Below are 18,009 nucleotides of genomic sequence, written 5' to 3'. Positions count from 1 at the left end.
AGCCACAGATAAATGAAAGCCAGAACCGAAGGCTGATATACACGGCCTCCTAAACATTGTCAGAAACTGAAGTGCCTATATTCTGAGGTTCAATGAATTTTCTACGGAAATTGTTAATCACATTTTCTTTTATTGTGTTTTAATCATAAAAATCCTATATTATCGATAATATAATATACCAAATAGTATTATAACACTTTTAAGTATTTATTTAGCAGAACGAGAACGACAGTTTGGCAGCATCGCTAAATTCTACGTACATGCCGAATGCACAAACCCATGTTTTCATTTAATTATTATTAAGCTTTAAATGTAGTTACATGTTTATTAACGGGTAAAAAGTCCACCTTTCTAAGTAATTACTGACATTATAAGAAATAACGGTATTTTTGTCTGAAAATTTTTGACTACGTGTCAAATTTGAATGGTTAGAATTATAGTTTCTAACACACACCGATCTTAAAATACTAAATTTTATACACTAATTCGGCTGTAAAAGTTCTATGTTAGGGCAAGGAATACTTTGTGTCAATTTTTTATTATGGAATTGAAATATGATTGTTCTTGTCTTTGGGATGGTTATTTCAGAAATATTACTCCATTCTGAGTTCATATTGTAGCATGTTTCGGTTAGCAGATACATATTAAGCGATATTACTATGTGGGACTTCATGGCTGTCTAATATGTTCATAGCCTTTTGAATGAAGCTGTCTCAAGTGTAAGGTTATTTAATGTCATATTAGAGTAGAGCATGATTATATATTTTCATTTCTCCACTGATATATCTTGATGTTCTTTGTCCAAATTAATTTCTTTTCATAAACGAAGTTAGCAAATATGACAAATGTGTGGAAACTTATTCAGTCGTCTTGTGTGCCTGCACTGCTGCTACTTTGTTAAATTGTTCCTCTGTTGATATTATCCACATTATTTGTTACCCAGCATAGTCTTGTTTTAATCTTAGTATATGGCTACTGTTTTTAGTAACTTATTTCTTAAATGTTTGTATGAAGTATATAAAGAATTGGCATTCATATTTATATAGATAGGCCTACATACATCCATACACGTATTGGAGTGTAACATTTGAAAATGTTATGATTGCATAATTCCTTAAATGATCAAATACTCTACACAATCCACTTTCTGTATAATCATTGTCTGTCATAAAATTTCTTTCTCTTTTCACTCTTACGGTTATCACACTATATTACATGAATACTGATCAGTAACCTCAGGTTTTGCTCTGATAAGGTGGAACTTTTAGGGTTTAAATAATAAGGGGAATCAGTTTGGTTGGATTAACTCAGTAACATCTGTGGTCACTAGTAAGTAATGATTCTTTGATTTTATCAATTAACATTAATGCTCTAGGCAATTTGTAATCACTGCAGTTGTCCTTAACTTCCAAGGAATTGGTCACATAAGGGTAACGACGTAGATACTGTACAAACTGTTCTGTGTGAAATATTACTACTAAATAATAATGAACAAAATATTAACTTTCTAATTCAGGAAATTCAATAATTCAGGTCTCTGGTGTTCATCATTAATGTCCAGAACTAACTGTTGAATGCCATGCATTTCCCACTAGATTAATCATTCCATCTGAAATTGGGAGTGATGAATTTTGCCTTGTCATTCAAAGACGAAGATCCCAAAATCTACATCCAGAGACAAATCTTCCAGAAACATCTTCAAACACACGTGGCTATAATGGTTCATATGCGACTTACCAAGATTTTCGCCGCGACACTCATGCACCTTGACTTGGTGAGTGTTAGGACTCCTGAAACATTTCTACTATGAATGCATATTAATTCTAATTCTACATCTACATCTGACTTGCCTTTTATGCTGTATTGTACTACACAGGAAAACACATATGTAAATGCATTTATTCTCCAAAATTTAGTAATTTGTACATTTATCTATTCTTAGACTATTTAACAATGCTCTATCAATTGCAAGGCTTCTAATGTCCAACTTCATACATAAATTCTCTTAGTAAGGCCAATAATAAAACACCAACTTTTCACTGAGTGACTGGAACCCAAAAACTTGGTGTTTGATTACTTTGCTGGCATTATGCAATTTCATTAACTCATAGTAATCACAAACTAACACTATTTAGGATTTGAGGTTTCCACAGTGGTGAATCTGGAGATTGCTGTCTTCTGGGTTGTTGCACTGTGTAGTCTGGTCGATGTTTACCAACGTTTCAGAGGTCATACTGCCTCCGTCATCAGAATCGCCCTGACTACACAGCGCAACAACCCAGAAGACAGAAATCTTCATACTCTGATGACGGAGGCAGTATGACCTCTGAAACGTTGGTAAACATCGACCAGACTACACGGCGCAACAACCCAGAAGACAGAAATCTTCATACTCTGATGACAGAGGCAGTATGACCTCTGAAACGTTGGTAAACATCGACCAGACTACACGGCGCAACAACCCAGAAGACAGCCATCTTCAGACTCACTGCTATGAAAACCTCAAATCCTACAACTGTAGATGGATGGCAATACTTTCACTAGCAGACAAGAGGAGCAATTGACATGCCTCTAAATCCACAACTAACTTTTTGGCCCTGAAGATGGAGACAGTATGTTTCTCCAAAATGTTGATGTACACCTACAACTCCACACAATTTTACAACCCAGAAGACCAACATCAACAGATGAGCAGATTTGTTGTGGACTGTATGCTTGCATGTTTAAACAGTTTTCCTGCATCAATATGTGCGCTACATAATTTCAGAACAGGAAACACTCTCAATATGCTTCAGTTGAAAAACTGAAAATTTAATTTTTAAAATTATTGTGATACAGAACTGAAGAGAACTATAAACCAGTTCATTCCAGTCCAGCCAAAATTTAAATATGCAGAAAAAACAGTATAACTATTAATGGGAGAATAAAAACAGGCAAGATTGTAAAATAAGTAGTCACAGGAATTATTTATCAGATACACTGTGCTACTGCAAATAGAATACAAAACACACTTAGTCTTATGCCAGCACACATACTCAACTCATAAGTTCGCTTTACGACTGCAGAACCCAGAAATGTCACTGTAAATTAACTGATTCCCTGATTATCCTGAGGTACGAGGTGCGTCCCAAAAGTAAGTTTCCCACTCGTCCCACAGCTAGCAAACCTTATATTCAGCGAAGCGACTGTGCGTACGTGATAGAGCAATGACGTAGCATGGCGCATGCACTAACGGCACTTCCCGCGTTATCACAGTAGCATCGTTACAGCTGTTGAAGATGGAGGTTCTTATTCCAGCTCCCGCCGACTGTGAAGTGCAGTCAGTGATAACGCTAGGCCGCACACGGCTCGACGGACAGCAAGTCTCCTGCAGGAGTTCAGCTGGGAGGTGTTTAATCATCCACCCTACAGCCCGGACCTCGCTCCCAGTGATTTCCATCTTTTCCTACACCTCAAGAAATTCCTGTCCGGTCAGCGTCAGCGTTTTGAGAATGACAGAGAGGCGGAGATGGTTGTCACACAGTGGTTCCAATCCCAGGCGGCAGACTTCTACGACACAGGTATTAAAAGTTGGTCCCACGGTATGACAAATGTCTCAATTCCGGTGGCGAATATGTTGAAAAATAGCTGGACACTTGCTGTATCTGTTGCAATAAATATTTCCATGAAATTGTGTTTTGTTTCTGTAAACGGCCCCAGGGAAACTTACTTTGTAGACCAGCCTCGTATTACTAAACTGAGCTGATTTGCGTCAATGAAGAAAATTTGTATATCAGACTCTAAATGTAAGTAAACGACAGGCTGCTGAACTTTCATAAGCCAGTGTTGATATATATTTTTTTTGAATAGGAGGAAATTTTTTTTATATATTTTCAGAAAAATTATAAAGGTTAAAGTTAAATACCTGGTACACAGTCCAGAAATCATAAAATTTACAGCATTCCTGTGTTATGTACAAACTGTATTAAAATTATTTTATGATGATGTAAAATAAGGAAATGCTATACTATTACCATAAATTTCTGCTACATTCATGTGATTATTTACAAGGTACCACTTTACAAAATGTTAAGAAACAGAACTTCCTAGAATGTTATGTACACGTTTGTTAAAATATAACTCGCAAAACATGTATCTAGGGATATAAGCTTACATGTGACAAAATCAGTAGTGGGGCACGAAATAGTAGTGCCTTAAGCAAGAAAACATCTTGCTGATGAATGCCCTAAACAACTTCACTGTACTATATTACCACTAAGTAATAAATGAAGACAGATGTTACAATTTCCCTGCAACATGCAAGTTTCTATGTTTTTTCATATCTTGCTTCTGTGCAAAGCAACGACCACATATATCACAGGCATGTGGTTTTTCACCTGTATGAATTCGGATATGAATTTTAAGCCCATTTGACCTACGGAATGCTTTTCCACAATATTCACAGGGGTATGGCTTTTTGCCTTGGTGGATCCACATGTGTTGATAATAAGAATGACTCGTTCTGAATGCTTTTCCACATACATTGCATTTAAAAGGGCGTTCGCCGGTGTGTTTACGGAGGTGAGCATCACGCACATCTTTTAGTCTGAAGCGATTACCACATACTTCACACTGGTAGGGTTTTTCACCTGTGTGTAAACGAAGATGTGAGTACAGGTGGGCACTCTGAACAAACCGCTTACCACATATGTCACAACCAAATGGCTTCTCCCCTGTATGTGTACGATGATGCAGCACTAAGGAACGTTTTTGAGAAAATCTTTTTTCGCAGAAATCGCAGCCAAACGGCAACTCTCCAGTATGATTCCTACAATGTGCCACTAAAGTTACACGATATGCAAATGACTTTCCACAGTCCTCACACTTAAATGGTTTTGTATTGTGTGGAGTTGCATCATCCTCAAAAGCTTTAACTAAAGGATGTGAATCTTTCCTGTGCTCAACAAGTTTGGCATAAGTAGGGAAGACAGCATCCATGCACAACTTGCAACTGTACATTCTGGGCTGTTTGTTCTCATCTACATGTGCCATAACATGTTGTTTAAATAACGTCTTGCGAGCAAAACAACGCCCACATTTATCGCACTGAAAAGGTTTCACATCCATGTGTGTGACTCGATGGCCCTTAAGTGTGGCATTGTCATAGAATTTTCCTCCACAAATATCACAAACAAAGGGACGTTCACCGGTATGTACACGTTGATGGGCAATGAGACGTGCCTTCAGCTGGAAGGATTTCCCACACTGTTCACATCTATGTGCTTTCTCACCCATGTGCACCAAACGCACATGATCGAAAAGATTGTTTTCTCTACTGAATTCCTTACCACAGTGCTCACAAACCACAGGACTACCACCTTCATGGACCTGCTGATGAAATTCGAGTCTGGCCTCGGTGCGGAAAAATTTACCACATTCTGGACACTTGAAAGGTCGTGTTGCACTGAAACAATTATGTCCAGCCAATGTCCTGGAATTGTTGAACCTTCTCCCACATGTGGGACAGACCAGACGCTTGGAGCCTTTGGGTCGTAACTGCCTCTCTTCCGCTTTGTGTTCCTCACAGTGACTTACCAGGCATAATTCACTTGTGAAACACAACTCACAGAGACTACAAGGGTAAAGATCTGACTCCACGTGACACTTGGCATGGTCCAAACAGAGATCTATGTCCGCGAATGTCTCGCCACAAAGACGGCAGCTGGGAAATTCTATCTTTGGGTGCAATAAGGTTACAGTTCCGTCTACCACACCATATATTTTATCTTTGCTTATAATTTTGTCTTCTTGTGAAATATTTCCCAAAGTAACATTATCCATTGGCCCACTCTCATCCCATATATTACTACTGTCCTCACTGGTTTCAGCATTTTGTATTAATATGTCATGAACAGTATTAAATTCTTCTGAGTGATGCACATGGTTTTTCTTATATATTTTTGCCCCAATCTCCTTTAATAATGCCAAATCACCATTTCCACAACCTTCAGGTGTGTCACTTTGAATTGACATATTGCCATCGCAACAAAGAGGACAGAAAAAAGAACTTTGTGCTCTATAGATTTCCTCGATACAACTAGCTTCCTGAATACCATTAATGGCTGATCCCTGTTTTGTTCTTGTGCAATATGTCACACTTCCACTGACAAAGCTGCTGTCTATACCATTCAGTTGACCTTTACCAGCATTTTCAAGCTCATGTTCAGATTTGATGGCTATAATAGCAACATCTGCTTTACTGTCTTCCATGTTATATACAGCACGTGACCTATAACACGAAATAACAATATTGAAGAACCACGGGCTGTAATGTAAAAATAAAAAAACATACAGAGAAACAAAAAGTATTGACCAGTATAAATGCTTCAGTTACACACAGAGTATTTTAAAATTAACATTTGTGTACAATGGCCAAAAGTGTTGAACACCAAATATGAGACCCTCATATAATAGTACGGCTAAAAGACGGAAACGTAGTTTAAAACTTCACATTCTCAGAAACGCCAATCTGATAAAATTCAACCGAGTAATTTCCCAAAGGGCAGTATCTACTAGTTCCTCCTTAATCTTCTTAACTGATTATTAGTTTATACATTGTTATGTCATTTTTGCAAAAGTTGAGAGCATGTAATTGTTACATAACTGCCTGTTGCAACAACAAAGTTATATATATATATATATATATATATATATATGTCACATGAAGAATTTGAACTTTCAGAGTCTGGGCAATTTTTTCTGGACCTATACTAAAGGCATTTTTCAGATTTACAATTTATCTATGATTTTACAAGATCGTATTTAAGAAAAAGTTATTTTGTATTGGTCTTAAAAACCATTATCTCAGTAATTGTTGTCCACAGAAAAGTAAAAATATGACGAACATAATTTGAAGTGCCTGCCTGAATTAATTATTCTATAAATAGGCATATACCATGCATAATACATAGGGTTACACACAATTTTTTGCTACAGAAAAAACAAACAAACAAACAAACAACAACAGGTCAGTAACAAATCTCAAAATGCAGAATATGTCAACACACCTGAAGTGCTTCCTTTCATTCAATTCAAGCAGTTTATTTTCTGCCTGAATGCAAGATTCAGCAAATTCGTGACACATGTTCAACTTGTTGATGCAAGTTGTACACAGTTGTTTTGGCAGCGGATCTGTACTTTTAACCTGCGGATCAGATTAATGAGGAAAGATTACCTTGAAGCAATATCAAACGAACAATAAAATCTAGCTGATACAAATAAGCACAATGTTTTGAAAAGCATATTCCTTATAGTAGCAATTCAAACCATACATATCTGGATCATCCTATGCACCATAATTTCTTTTAAAAGTACCAACAATACTAAGACATATTTACAGAACACTTCATCTACAAATGCTATAAAAACAAAAACAGGTTAATCATTTTGACCTCCAAGTGCTGACTGCATTCATTCAAGCAACGGTACCATCACATTAACATACATACATATACTGTTTTCAATGAATACAAATTGAAATGAGCTGCAATTATAAAACTTAGCATATCTGGCTACCCGAAGCTTGAAGAAACAAACAACAAACTCTTCGACTACTGAGATTTTGAACTTGTTCATCATCCATTATTCTAGAACATGTTTTGAATAGTGGATTTCTCCTCATCCTCAGCTATAAGGAAGAGGGTCCATTAGAAACAGCTAGCCTCGTTCACTGGACAACTCCCCCCCCCCCCCCTTACACCTGAGGATGAAGAGAGATCCACTCTTCAAAACACTGTGTTTTAGAATACTGAATGATGGACAATGTCCAAAAACTAAGTAATCTACAATATATTACACCATTGTCAGAACCCTTTAGAATCAACATATCTCTAAACTAAATTACAAAGGTAACTCACCGTTACAGGTAAACATGTATTAATTTTCTCAGCAATATGTTGTTCCTTCCCAGTGGCACTGAAAATGTACACTACTTCCTTAATAGCAGATGCACAGAGTCGGCAGAGTTGGCCTGGAAGTTCTGGTACTAATTCTTCAACCACCCCTTCAAGGTCACTGTCATAATCAATTTCAACCTGTGGCATCGATCCTCGTTCTTGCTTGATCACTACTTCACAGTTTTCTATTAAAGATTACAAAATATGGATGTACACAAAAGCAAATTAAAGTCACAAATATAGCAAGGATGCAGAAGAGAACAAAATTAATGCTAGTTACTTCCATAAATAAACTCTGTGTAGCTTTACTTTCTTATATACATACTCAATATTATTACTAACAATTTGGACCAGTGGTCCCCAACGCGGCGCTCACCAAGGCTTTTTTCGGGTGCCCACGTCGATACGGAAAGAGGTTATACTGAACAATGAAGGCCGTTCAACCACGAGCATTATAAAATCAAAGCGCGGATCTCGACTTACTGACGCCCATCTTGACGATTGTTTTCGAGCAGCAACATCATCCTACACTTCCAAATTTGAAAAACTGGCCGATGAAATGCAGTGCCAAACATCACACTAACTTCCCACTTGAGTAATAATAATTGTACACATAAAACTACGTATTTTTGATTACAAGGTTTCTTGTATCATTAAACGTCGTGTTGCGTATTATTTGTGTCCATATCTTATTTGTCCAGATAAAAGAACATTTGGCTTTGTTAATTGGTTGGTGCCCGCCACGATCTCATAAACAATCAAATGTGACCGTAGGCGCATAAAGGTTGGGAAGCACTGATTTGGACAGTATGGGCATAGTTGCATTTAATGAGGCTGAATTGATTGAACTGGAAGAAAATAAGTTTTATACCATTCATTCACTACATAAAACTGGGTACACATTAGAGTTCTTTCTTAGTATGCAGTTCATAAGCCCCCGCTGACCCATGGCTTTTCTAAGTGACCCACTGATAAAAGTTTTAGCCTGCTGTGCACCTTGCAACCATGCACAGTTCTTTCAAGCCTTTCAGAATACTGTTTGCATGATTTCAACCCCATAAGTTTCTGACAGGTCACATAATTCATTTTCTTATGTCACATTAAAAACAATGCAATCAATGATTCAAATATGTGCTTTACTTTTGTAATTTTTGTCAGTATTAAACATGGCTTTGCACAGGAGAGACAGATAATTATATTCTGTCTGAATTAGATGCAAATACTTGTTCTAATGTTTCCAATAACAAGGAATGTGTGAACAGTTATATCACCATAACTAATTTGGGTAACAATCACAAACTTTTCCTTTAGTTTTTATTATACGTGAGAAATATGTTTGCAAGCTCCAGTCCCAAGTTTGCATATTTTTTAATGTGTATGTTGTATTTCCACAACCGCTCATTAAAATTATGCACTTGTAAATTATTCAACTATATGTTTCAACACATCCATGTGAAACTCATACCAAAAGCAACTAAAAATGGATACCAAAATATCCTTAATTTGTTGAACTGTTGTTTATGCAGTCCAGTAGCTTTGTGTTAATGAATGAAAATAATCATTAGTATCATCAATCACATTATTACTATATTACCTGTGCTGCATTAGGAAGGCTAGAATTGCGAGGGAACCAGGTATTATTTTTATTTTTTACAACGGGACTGCACATGCAAGTTTACTGGAAATCCTGTCATTCCTTCAGACGTCAAATTAATATGAGATGCTTTTAGAGCATCTTCATATAATTTAAGGGTTATTAGCATTTATGTATTAAAATAAACATGTATTAATGTTATAATAGTCAGGGCAGAATGAAAATAAAACAGGCTTAATTAATTTTGCGCTAAGGTTAAATGGTCCTCAGGCTAGGAGAAAAAATTTAAAAAATTTTCCTGTGCAGATCTCTAAAGCACACTATCCAGTGAAAATAAACTGGACGAAACTGTTGCTGCTGGGAACGGAAAGGAGTGTCCTGTAAAACAGTGTAGACTTTGTAATGAACACAAAAAATGCAACAAAAAATATATACTTGTAAATTGTGTCATTCTGCTACATAAAGTTTTCTATTTTGTCACTTATTACTCAGTGAAGCATACCAGACCATCTCCAAGCAGTTTTCTCAGTACTGGGCTAAGGAGCATCACACAAAAATAAAAAATTAAATAAAAAGTTTATTTTAAAAAAGTTTACAACTTCTATGAACTATTTTTCACTCCAGTCAAAACATTACAGAATATAATTAAAACTGTATTTAATAACATTTTAAGTGCTAATATATGTATCCTTGTCTAGCCTAAAATTGCAGGTGGTTGCAAGTTTCAGAAATATCACATTGCATTCAAATCTTTTCCGACAGTGATATTACGGAACAGATAAGGTGAAGCTACTAAGTGTTCATTAACGGCTGGAAAAATTGTATAAATAATTGCAGAAAATGAAACTATAGAAAGAAAATAGATAATATGAAAAATGTGCTAAATACTTATGTGGAGTATAGATGGAGCAATGCATTATTCATTCACAGGCACACACAGAGATATGGAAAGGATACAGCATTAATTTGCTAATAACTTTATTACTGTTCCAAATGACAACGATAAAAATAAAAAAATTATTTCACAGATACACTTACCTTCTACGATGATTTGATCGCCATCTATTATTTCTATAGGAACACCATTCTGACTACTGAAGTCAAATAATGTTGGAATAGCTCTCTTTTTCAGTCTTTGTTTAGTATCATCAACAAACTCACTGGCTATGAAATGATCAGAACATGTAACATAATGCTGACTCACTAAGGCACATGGCTTATCCAATAAGTCAAGCCGTCTACAAACCAACAGCCAATGCCGGCACCTACAAACATAGATAAAAATTAAATTAATTTTGCAGAATGTCTGTATTCAGACTACTAAGGCAGACAGAATGTGACTAACCTGTCCTCAGAAACTGGAAAATGGAAAAAACTTTTATTTGGACATGAGGCCTCAACATTATTGCATCCAGGTACAGCACACTGCAATGACTGCACAACACTAGCATCTTCATCTTCATATTTTGGTCCATTTTCTTCAGCAGCACCAATATCTATACAAAATAAACATCATACCTTGCAAAACAACTGATGATTTCTCCTGTAATATCTAAATGTTCAACAATGTTTTTCAGTCTGGTAGCTAAAAATATTCGTATTCCCAACAGGTACTTTACAAATATGAACACTGATTTAAAAGATAAATGATATACTGGAAATTTTCTAAGAACATTGTCCCGCGCCGTAGCCGCGCGGTCTGAGGCATCATGCTTCGGACCGGCGATACGGAATGCGCGCTGGTTCGAGTCTCGGGGGAGAAGAAATTTTCTCATGAGCTTTCGACCAGTGTATGGGACCGGTGCCAACCCAGCATCGTGAGGAAATTGGGGAGCTACAATGAGTAGCGTAATCCGGTCATGAAAACTTGAAATGGCTGGGGGTTCGTCATGCTGACCACACGTCACCCTATATCTGGTTGGATGATCGTTCACCTCTGCTTAGGCATGTGAACGTGAGGCCAGCAGTCAAGCTAGTCGGCTTTGGCTCTCTGGAGCTGTTACGCCACGGATTTAATTTTTTTTCTAAGAACATTATTCTAACCCTCCTTGAATGCATTTCACTCCTTAATGGTGAACAGGGTTAAGAATAAGAAATATCTGCAATGCAACAAGGATTTGTTTTTCATTTTTTTCACATAAGCAACAGAACTGAGAAAGTTATGCATAGTTTATAACTCTTAATTTATGTACCAATACACTAAATTATACTTTCAGAAAACCTTCATACTACTGTTTACTGTATGTTTATCAAATATAAATACATCTTTGGTAGAAATGACAAGTGTGTCTGACTGTCAGACTTTGAGTAAATAAGGTGTGCAAATGGACCTTTTCTGCAAGAAATCAGAACAGCATAGTACTTCACCTAAATCATCTCAGAACTTCCTGATGCTGGAATTTATATTGATGTTCTTGAAAGTCCTGCAGGTGGAACATCATACATTTCCATTTTTGGGTAACTCATGAAAATTATGTAATTTTGTAGTATGTTTCAACTATAATACATATCCAAATTTTCCAACAGCAGCAATCAATGTTTATACCCTAAAAGTATTCTCATAAATCTACAAATTTTAGATAACATAGTGTGAATCTAATCAAATATTGCGGGCAGTGTTAACTGTATCCATTTCCTGACTTGACACAGAATGACCCCTACGAAATCCATTTACTCAAACTATCAATCAAAGCAAGAAACTTGTCATACAAGTAAATGTGTCAGCGTTAACAAAACAGCAAAAATACAATACCACACTCTTCATCCAGTAACCCAAAAAATTCAACTGTAAGATAGCGTAAAAAATTATAAGCATCTCCCATACATTGTTTTACATTCAATGACATGACAGAAAAATAATGTTTGAATTAAATGAAATAATTCAAAGGCACAACCCCTTCATGCCACCTCCATTATAGCGACAACTGACAAAGTTTCAAAGAATCCTGAGTCTCTGAGGATGTGTCTGTCATGACAGTATGAACAGCACACAACAAAGTTACTTGTTGTTTGCTTCTTTTTAAATTGAACTGATTTTGTTCATTTAGTAATATTATAAATATCCAGCAGCTGACAGCTTGTGAGTGCAAACACACTACCCTATTATGTAAGTCATCCAAAGTACAGAGACATTTATTTATTTATTTAGTGTTCTGTCTGACGACAGGTCCATATGAACAGGATCCTTCCATCCTTTTCTCGGACTGGGACCTGTTCATAAACGTTCTTGGCAGATGATCCAGAAGTGGTTTGCCATTGCCTTCTTCTGTGTGTGAATGGAGTAATTGTTGGGATGCCACGGAGGAAAACTCCGTGTTGCCTAGACCACGGCCTCGCCCAACACAAGTTATAAATTCGGGCACCGCCGGGAATCGAACCCGAGACCCCAGGATTACAAGGCCAGCGTTCTAACCGCTAGACCACCGTGGCTATACAGAGACATTAGCTGAAAGAAATTTTATTATACATTGTGTGTTAATCAGCCTTAAATCATGTAAGTATATACGCTTGCATAACCTGAAAATCACATGCCCAATATAAACAGTAACAAAAACATGATACATATAAGAAACTAATACAAACCGTCAAAAAAATATTCTGCAACGATTTGGTCATCTGTTATTTTCTTCCCTTTAAAATTCAATTGCTGAAGATCAAGCTGAATGCCTGATTCATTTTGAATTCTTGTCTTTAGGTCATAGAAAGTATCATCAGGCTTGACATCAATTGTGATGCTTTCACCACTCACATTTTTTAATACTATCTTCATGCTGAAACAAATTTCAGACTCAAGAACAGTACAAAACTACTAGCATCAGTACAATTTCTTGCAAGATGCTTCTTGTGTGGAATGTTTTATGGGGAGTAGTACATAGGTAAGCAAACGTAATCAAATGTACTCTTTGTAACCAAACTTTACAAATACATATGCAATGAAATATGGACGAAACAGAAACCTGTCTTCCCTGGAATATTTATCTGAAACTGACAAAAAAGAAGGATATTTATAAAACGAAGCTTTCGCGGCGACTGAAGTTGATGAAAGACTCTCGGGTTACCCAGCAGCCCTGAGGATGAGAGCAGAGATTGTTCTTGGAACGTTGGCAGAAGATTCAGCCACCTGAGCTTGTAACCTGAGAGTCTTTCATCAACAGAAGGATATTTACTTAATTGCTACAGACTGCCTAACAAAAGAAAAAGAAGTATTCAAAATAGAATGTAAAAATTTAATGAACTCTCACGTAGCTTTCTTAACTTGTAGCTCCATACACAAAACAGACTAAGATGTATTTCAATTCTGTATTATATTTCCCAGAATTTACCTGCATTTGTCTTTTGTTTATAATTATGAATTGGACCCTCGTGAAAAATCTTAGCTTGTTTTGAAATAGAGAAGGTCCACCTTGTCTCATGACTGTTGTAATACCACCTAGTTGTAAAAATGTGTTCTGAAAAAAATACATGTTGGACTTATATACAAAAGTAAAACCAAATTAAGCAATTGAAAACAAAAATTGAACATGGCTGCCATGTTTAAGAAAAATACAGGTTTAAAAATGTTGAACAGAAAGGAATAAGCAAAAATGTGTTATGAAGTAGGAATGTTTCTGTAAAAATAACGCTGGAAACCAACTACAAGACTATATGGTGATATAACCCAGATGACCACAATCCATACTTTCACAGTTATGAAAACCTCAGATCTCATGCAGATGACTGGGAAGCTATAAGCTATGTCAGGCCATCCTTTCTCTGACCTTAGAAGCTGGGGAAAGGCAAAATAGTTAAGGTAATGTTCTGAAATCAATGATGTGAAATGGTGATACTACAATATTCATAACAAAACCTGTGCTGCATGTCACATGATTAATTAATGTATTTAATTTAATTCTACAGATTTACAACCACCTCAATCATCTACTAAAGTAATTTGTCAATTATGATATTATAAAGTTGTAGCGTGGTAATGAATGGTAAATGTGATGCTATAGCAACATTATGATATAATGATATGACATTTCATAAGTAAAGGTAGAATTTCCTGCAATTAGTTTGCTAATGAAAAACTCTTATTATAGTTGTACATAATTTGTAATTGTGAGTAAGCTTTTAACATGTAATCCTCCATACATACATACACACACAAAAGTAATAGTAACAGTTACTAATTCTTAGAGCTGTGAGACAATTAGTGCTACAATTGAAAAATGTGACAGCCACAAAATAACTGTTCACATCCTTTAATTCAAGCTATGCAGAGAGAAGCTTATTTTGCATATATTAGTAAAACAATGACCAAAACTGAAGCTATGTTGGTTTCTAGGCATAAGCAAGTTTAAAAAATAGACAAGTATTTATTGTGCAATTTATTACTAAATTTTATGGGATAGATGTTATAACTGTCAAATGGTTTTTAATACACAACCATTCCAACTCATTCCAAACAAGAGTTTACTGCCCCTTGTATTATTCCAAATTAATGAATTGCCACTTTCAATGGTGGATGTGCTTCTGGAGAAAAAGTGCAACATCTTCTTTCAGCATGATGGGATGATCCACATTTTGGTTACCAAATTACTGCTTACTTGAAATACCATTACAAAAATTTGTGGATGTCATCGTGGTTCAATACCTTGGTAGATGAGACCTCTGAACCTAAGCCTGCATGATTTATTTTCATGGGGTCTAAAGAAAGATATGATCTCCAGGACCAAACTATACATAAGAGGAACACGTGCATCAGATTACGCATGCTACTTAAATATGAGAACGCCCTGAAATGGCTTACATTAAGACTTGTACAGTAACTAACTGAATGAGTGTCATACACAATGGTTAATATAAAATACTGTATTTCTGGTGTGCATCACGAAACAATACCACCTGTGAGAGAAATATGCAGATGGGAAAATGATGTAATGAACTGCATAAGATAGAGTATAATGATTATATGCAACGCAGTAAACTGGCTAAGATAGGACTCAAATAAGTTTTTGTGACGAGGAAAAAGTTACGGTTTTAAAATTCCAGGAAAATGGTTTTAATCATTGTAGATAGTTTATCATGTGAGCACGTACAGCGGATTATGTACGTGTATATTTTCATATAGCAACTCCTTTATGGAGACATGTTCTGCAACAAAGCATGAACTGAGAATAAAACGAGCCCTCAAAGCTGAAAAGTCGAAAACGGTTAATTTTAAAAAAATATAAATTCAATGGTAAAAGATTCCTACAATAATTCGTATTGAACCAACACATCTAAAACACTAAAAATCCATTCTTAATTCAAAAGCGTCATGCTAGGATCTGAACACAAGCCATAACATCAACCAGCTCCTCACAACTCAAGAGGGCAGCCATTTTTTTTAATCCAGCATACAAGATGAACAAGTTGTTTACAAAGTGTCTTAGAAGCCGTGAAAATACCGGGAACATTCTAGTGTATTCCTCAACAACCCTGGCTTTGAAGATCCCTTATAAAGTAACCAATACCTTTATGCATATAATCGTTTTAAACACTACGATGGACACTATCAAAGGAAATTTAACTCTTCTTTAACACCCATCACTAACATACACATAACAGTCCCTTGTAATACGTTCTTAGAGTAGTCGGTATCAGTGAACTGTAGAAAAGGAGTTAAGTGACGGCACGAACACGATCACTGAACAAAGCGTTACTGAGCGTGTAATGTTTACAATTTTTCTCTCATATTCTTTCCGGTGAACATATTACGCGATTCAGTGTTAAATATAATGTTGCTTAAAGAAGTATATAATGTTCTATATCAAATATATGGCTTCTACAATAATGTATTTCATTATTAATATCGTACGTACTCCATGCCCTGTGGTCAACTGTGATCTTATATCGGATCCCAGACGAAATAAGTGCGTTTAATGAACCAAATTAGTATATGACAAATAGACGAATTTGCTTAAATGTGAGAATAAGTGTTCTCAAATCAAAATAGCCTAACCGCTTTATCCCACTACCATTATCCAATTAAATGTCATATGCATACAGAAGGATATTCGCCAATTCCATTGACCTGTCCTGTACCAATGAAATATTATTTCATAATAGTTTGCTCTGAATTACGAGCACATTTGCATAAAAATAAAATATCTATATTAAATAATACAAAATGGGACATAAATATTATGCTGTTATCTCTCCAGCAGGTCATTTTTAAATTTAACATACACAACAGACCAAACCAAATCACTCAAGTTTAATTTATTCTAAATGCAAACGAATCGGCATCAATGATTCTTGCATACAGCATTTTAGTCTGTTGTATGCTTTGTGAGCATACTGTATAGCATATAGCTAATCTATGACTTTGACACATCATTAATATAAATGTAAAGCCATTCACTGTGCCGTGACTCTCAGATCAAGGGTTTATTTAGTTCAACTAATTTTTATTGTTTATTAACATGGTCAAGAAATGTATTGTAATTTAATTTTTGTGAGTAGAAAAGCCAAGTAGGATTTGGAGTTGTCACAGTAGTGAGTCTGAAGTTAGGTTGTAGCACCTTGCAGTCTGGTAGAACCAAAAGCCAACTGCTGGATGAGACAACATTACCAAACACCTCAGGCACACAAATGTTTGATTTGTTGACCTCAGATGACATGACCAGCCTAGAGGCAAAAGGAAGCTTGTGCAACTCACTGCTAACAGCATTAAGTTGAAGCCAGATACTGGTGATCAGTAGTGCAAGATAGAGATCTTTTTACGATAATATCCAAATGAAGATCTGAACACCTAAAAGCAACCACCATAAATAAGCCAACATAAACTCATAATTCAGTAACAACAGTCTTTCAGTGTACCATCAAAACATTACAGGTCCACCAAATAAAACTGATAAACTATTTTTGTTTGTTTGTCACCAGTCTTTTGACTGGTTTGATGTGGTCCTCCATTTTCGCCTATCTTGCTCCAGTCTCCTCATTTCCGCATATTTTTCGCAGCCCACATCCTCAAAAATCTGTGTCACATATTCCAATCTTTGTCTCCCCCTACAATTCTTCCCTTCAACTGTTCCTTCCATTACCAAATTAACCAATCCTGGGTGCATCAGAATGTGTCCCACCATCCCATCTCTTCTTCTCCTAAGATTTTTCCATAGACTTCTTCCTTCGCCTATCCTGTCTAAGACCAGCTCAAGACTTTATCAATCACAATTATAATTTGAATTATACACCAACAACTTTGGGGGTACAAAGTTGAAGAGAAATTATATCTGGGGGTACGCGAAGACATCTTAGGGGGTATGTGAAATTTTAAAAAAAATATTATTTTATGATAAACACTGAATAATCAGTAATGTAATTTATTTAATTTATTTTAGATGTAGATTATATACTACGTATAACTTGAATTATACACCAACAACTTTGGGGGTACAAAGTTGAAGAGAAATTATATCTGGGGGTACGCGAAGACATCTTAGGGGGTATGTGAAATTT

General features: G+C 36.0%; 1 protein-coding gene and 1 long non-coding RNA gene across 7 annotated transcripts; one reads left to right on the top strand and one right to left on the bottom strand.

Annotated features, from left to right (window-relative positions):
• Window positions 1-38: 38 nt before the first annotated feature.
• On the top strand, window positions 39-3,670 carry LOC147873833 (uncharacterized). The gene is made up of 2 exons (XR_015535154.1): window positions 39-1,774; window positions 3,298-3,670. It is a non-coding gene; the product is annotated as an uncharacterized LOC147873833 (long non-coding RNA).
• On the bottom strand, window positions 1,882-16,165 carry LOC110828697 (uncharacterized). 6 transcript variants are annotated; one of them, XM_022061646.2, is made up of 8 exons: window positions 16,023-16,165; window positions 13,851-13,976; window positions 13,111-13,298; window positions 10,874-11,024; window positions 10,567-10,793; window positions 7,896-8,119; window positions 7,047-7,183; window positions 1,882-6,268 (listed from the first exon to the last, which is right to left on the bottom strand). In XM_022061646.2, the coding sequence occupies exons 3-8, from the start codon at window positions 13,295-13,297 to the stop codon at window positions 4,279-4,281; spliced, it is 2,916 nt and encodes a 971-aa protein (XP_021917338.1). In that variant the 5' UTR covers window position 13,298; window positions 13,851-13,976; window positions 16,023-16,165; the 3' UTR covers window positions 1,882-4,278. The 6 variants fall into 6 exon arrangements, with proteins under 6 accessions (XP_021917338.1, XP_021917340.1, XP_021917341.1 ...); XM_022061648.2 differs by lacking the exon at window positions 16,023-16,165 and adding an exon at window positions 14,954-15,942; XM_022061649.2 differs by lacking the exon at window positions 16,023-16,165 and adding an exon at window positions 15,161-15,942.
• Window positions 16,166-18,009: the final 1,844 nt, after the last annotated feature.

The sequence above is a fragment of the Zootermopsis nevadensis genome, unplaced genomic scaffold (assembly GCF_977971745.1).
Source record: "Zootermopsis nevadensis isolate Lab colony 2312 unplaced genomic scaffold, Znev_1.0 Znev_ptg000013l, whole genome shotgun sequence".
NCBI classification, from domain to species: Eukaryota; Metazoa; Arthropoda; class Insecta; order Blattodea; family Termopsidae; genus Zootermopsis; species Zootermopsis nevadensis.
The sequence above is the reverse complement of the archived record's forward strand: the minus strand, read 5'-3'. Positions and strand labels throughout refer to the sequence as shown.

What these genes read in the sequence shown, in the direction of transcription:
- LOC110828697 (XM_022061646.2), bottom strand. Translation starts at nt 13,297, where the DNA reads ATGAAGATAGTATTAAAAAATGTGAGTGGTGAAAGCATCACAATTGAT. An exon ending in TTTCCAGTTTCTGAGGACAG is followed by an intron (nt 10,794 to 10,873) that starts GTTAGTCACATT and finishes CTATGTTTGTAG; the next exon opens with GTGCCGGCATTGGCTGTTGG. An exon ending in AATGAAAGGAAGCACTTCAG is followed by an intron (nt 6,269 to 7,046) that starts GTGTGTTGACAT and finishes TTCGTGTTATAG; the next exon opens with GTCACGTGCTGTATATAACA.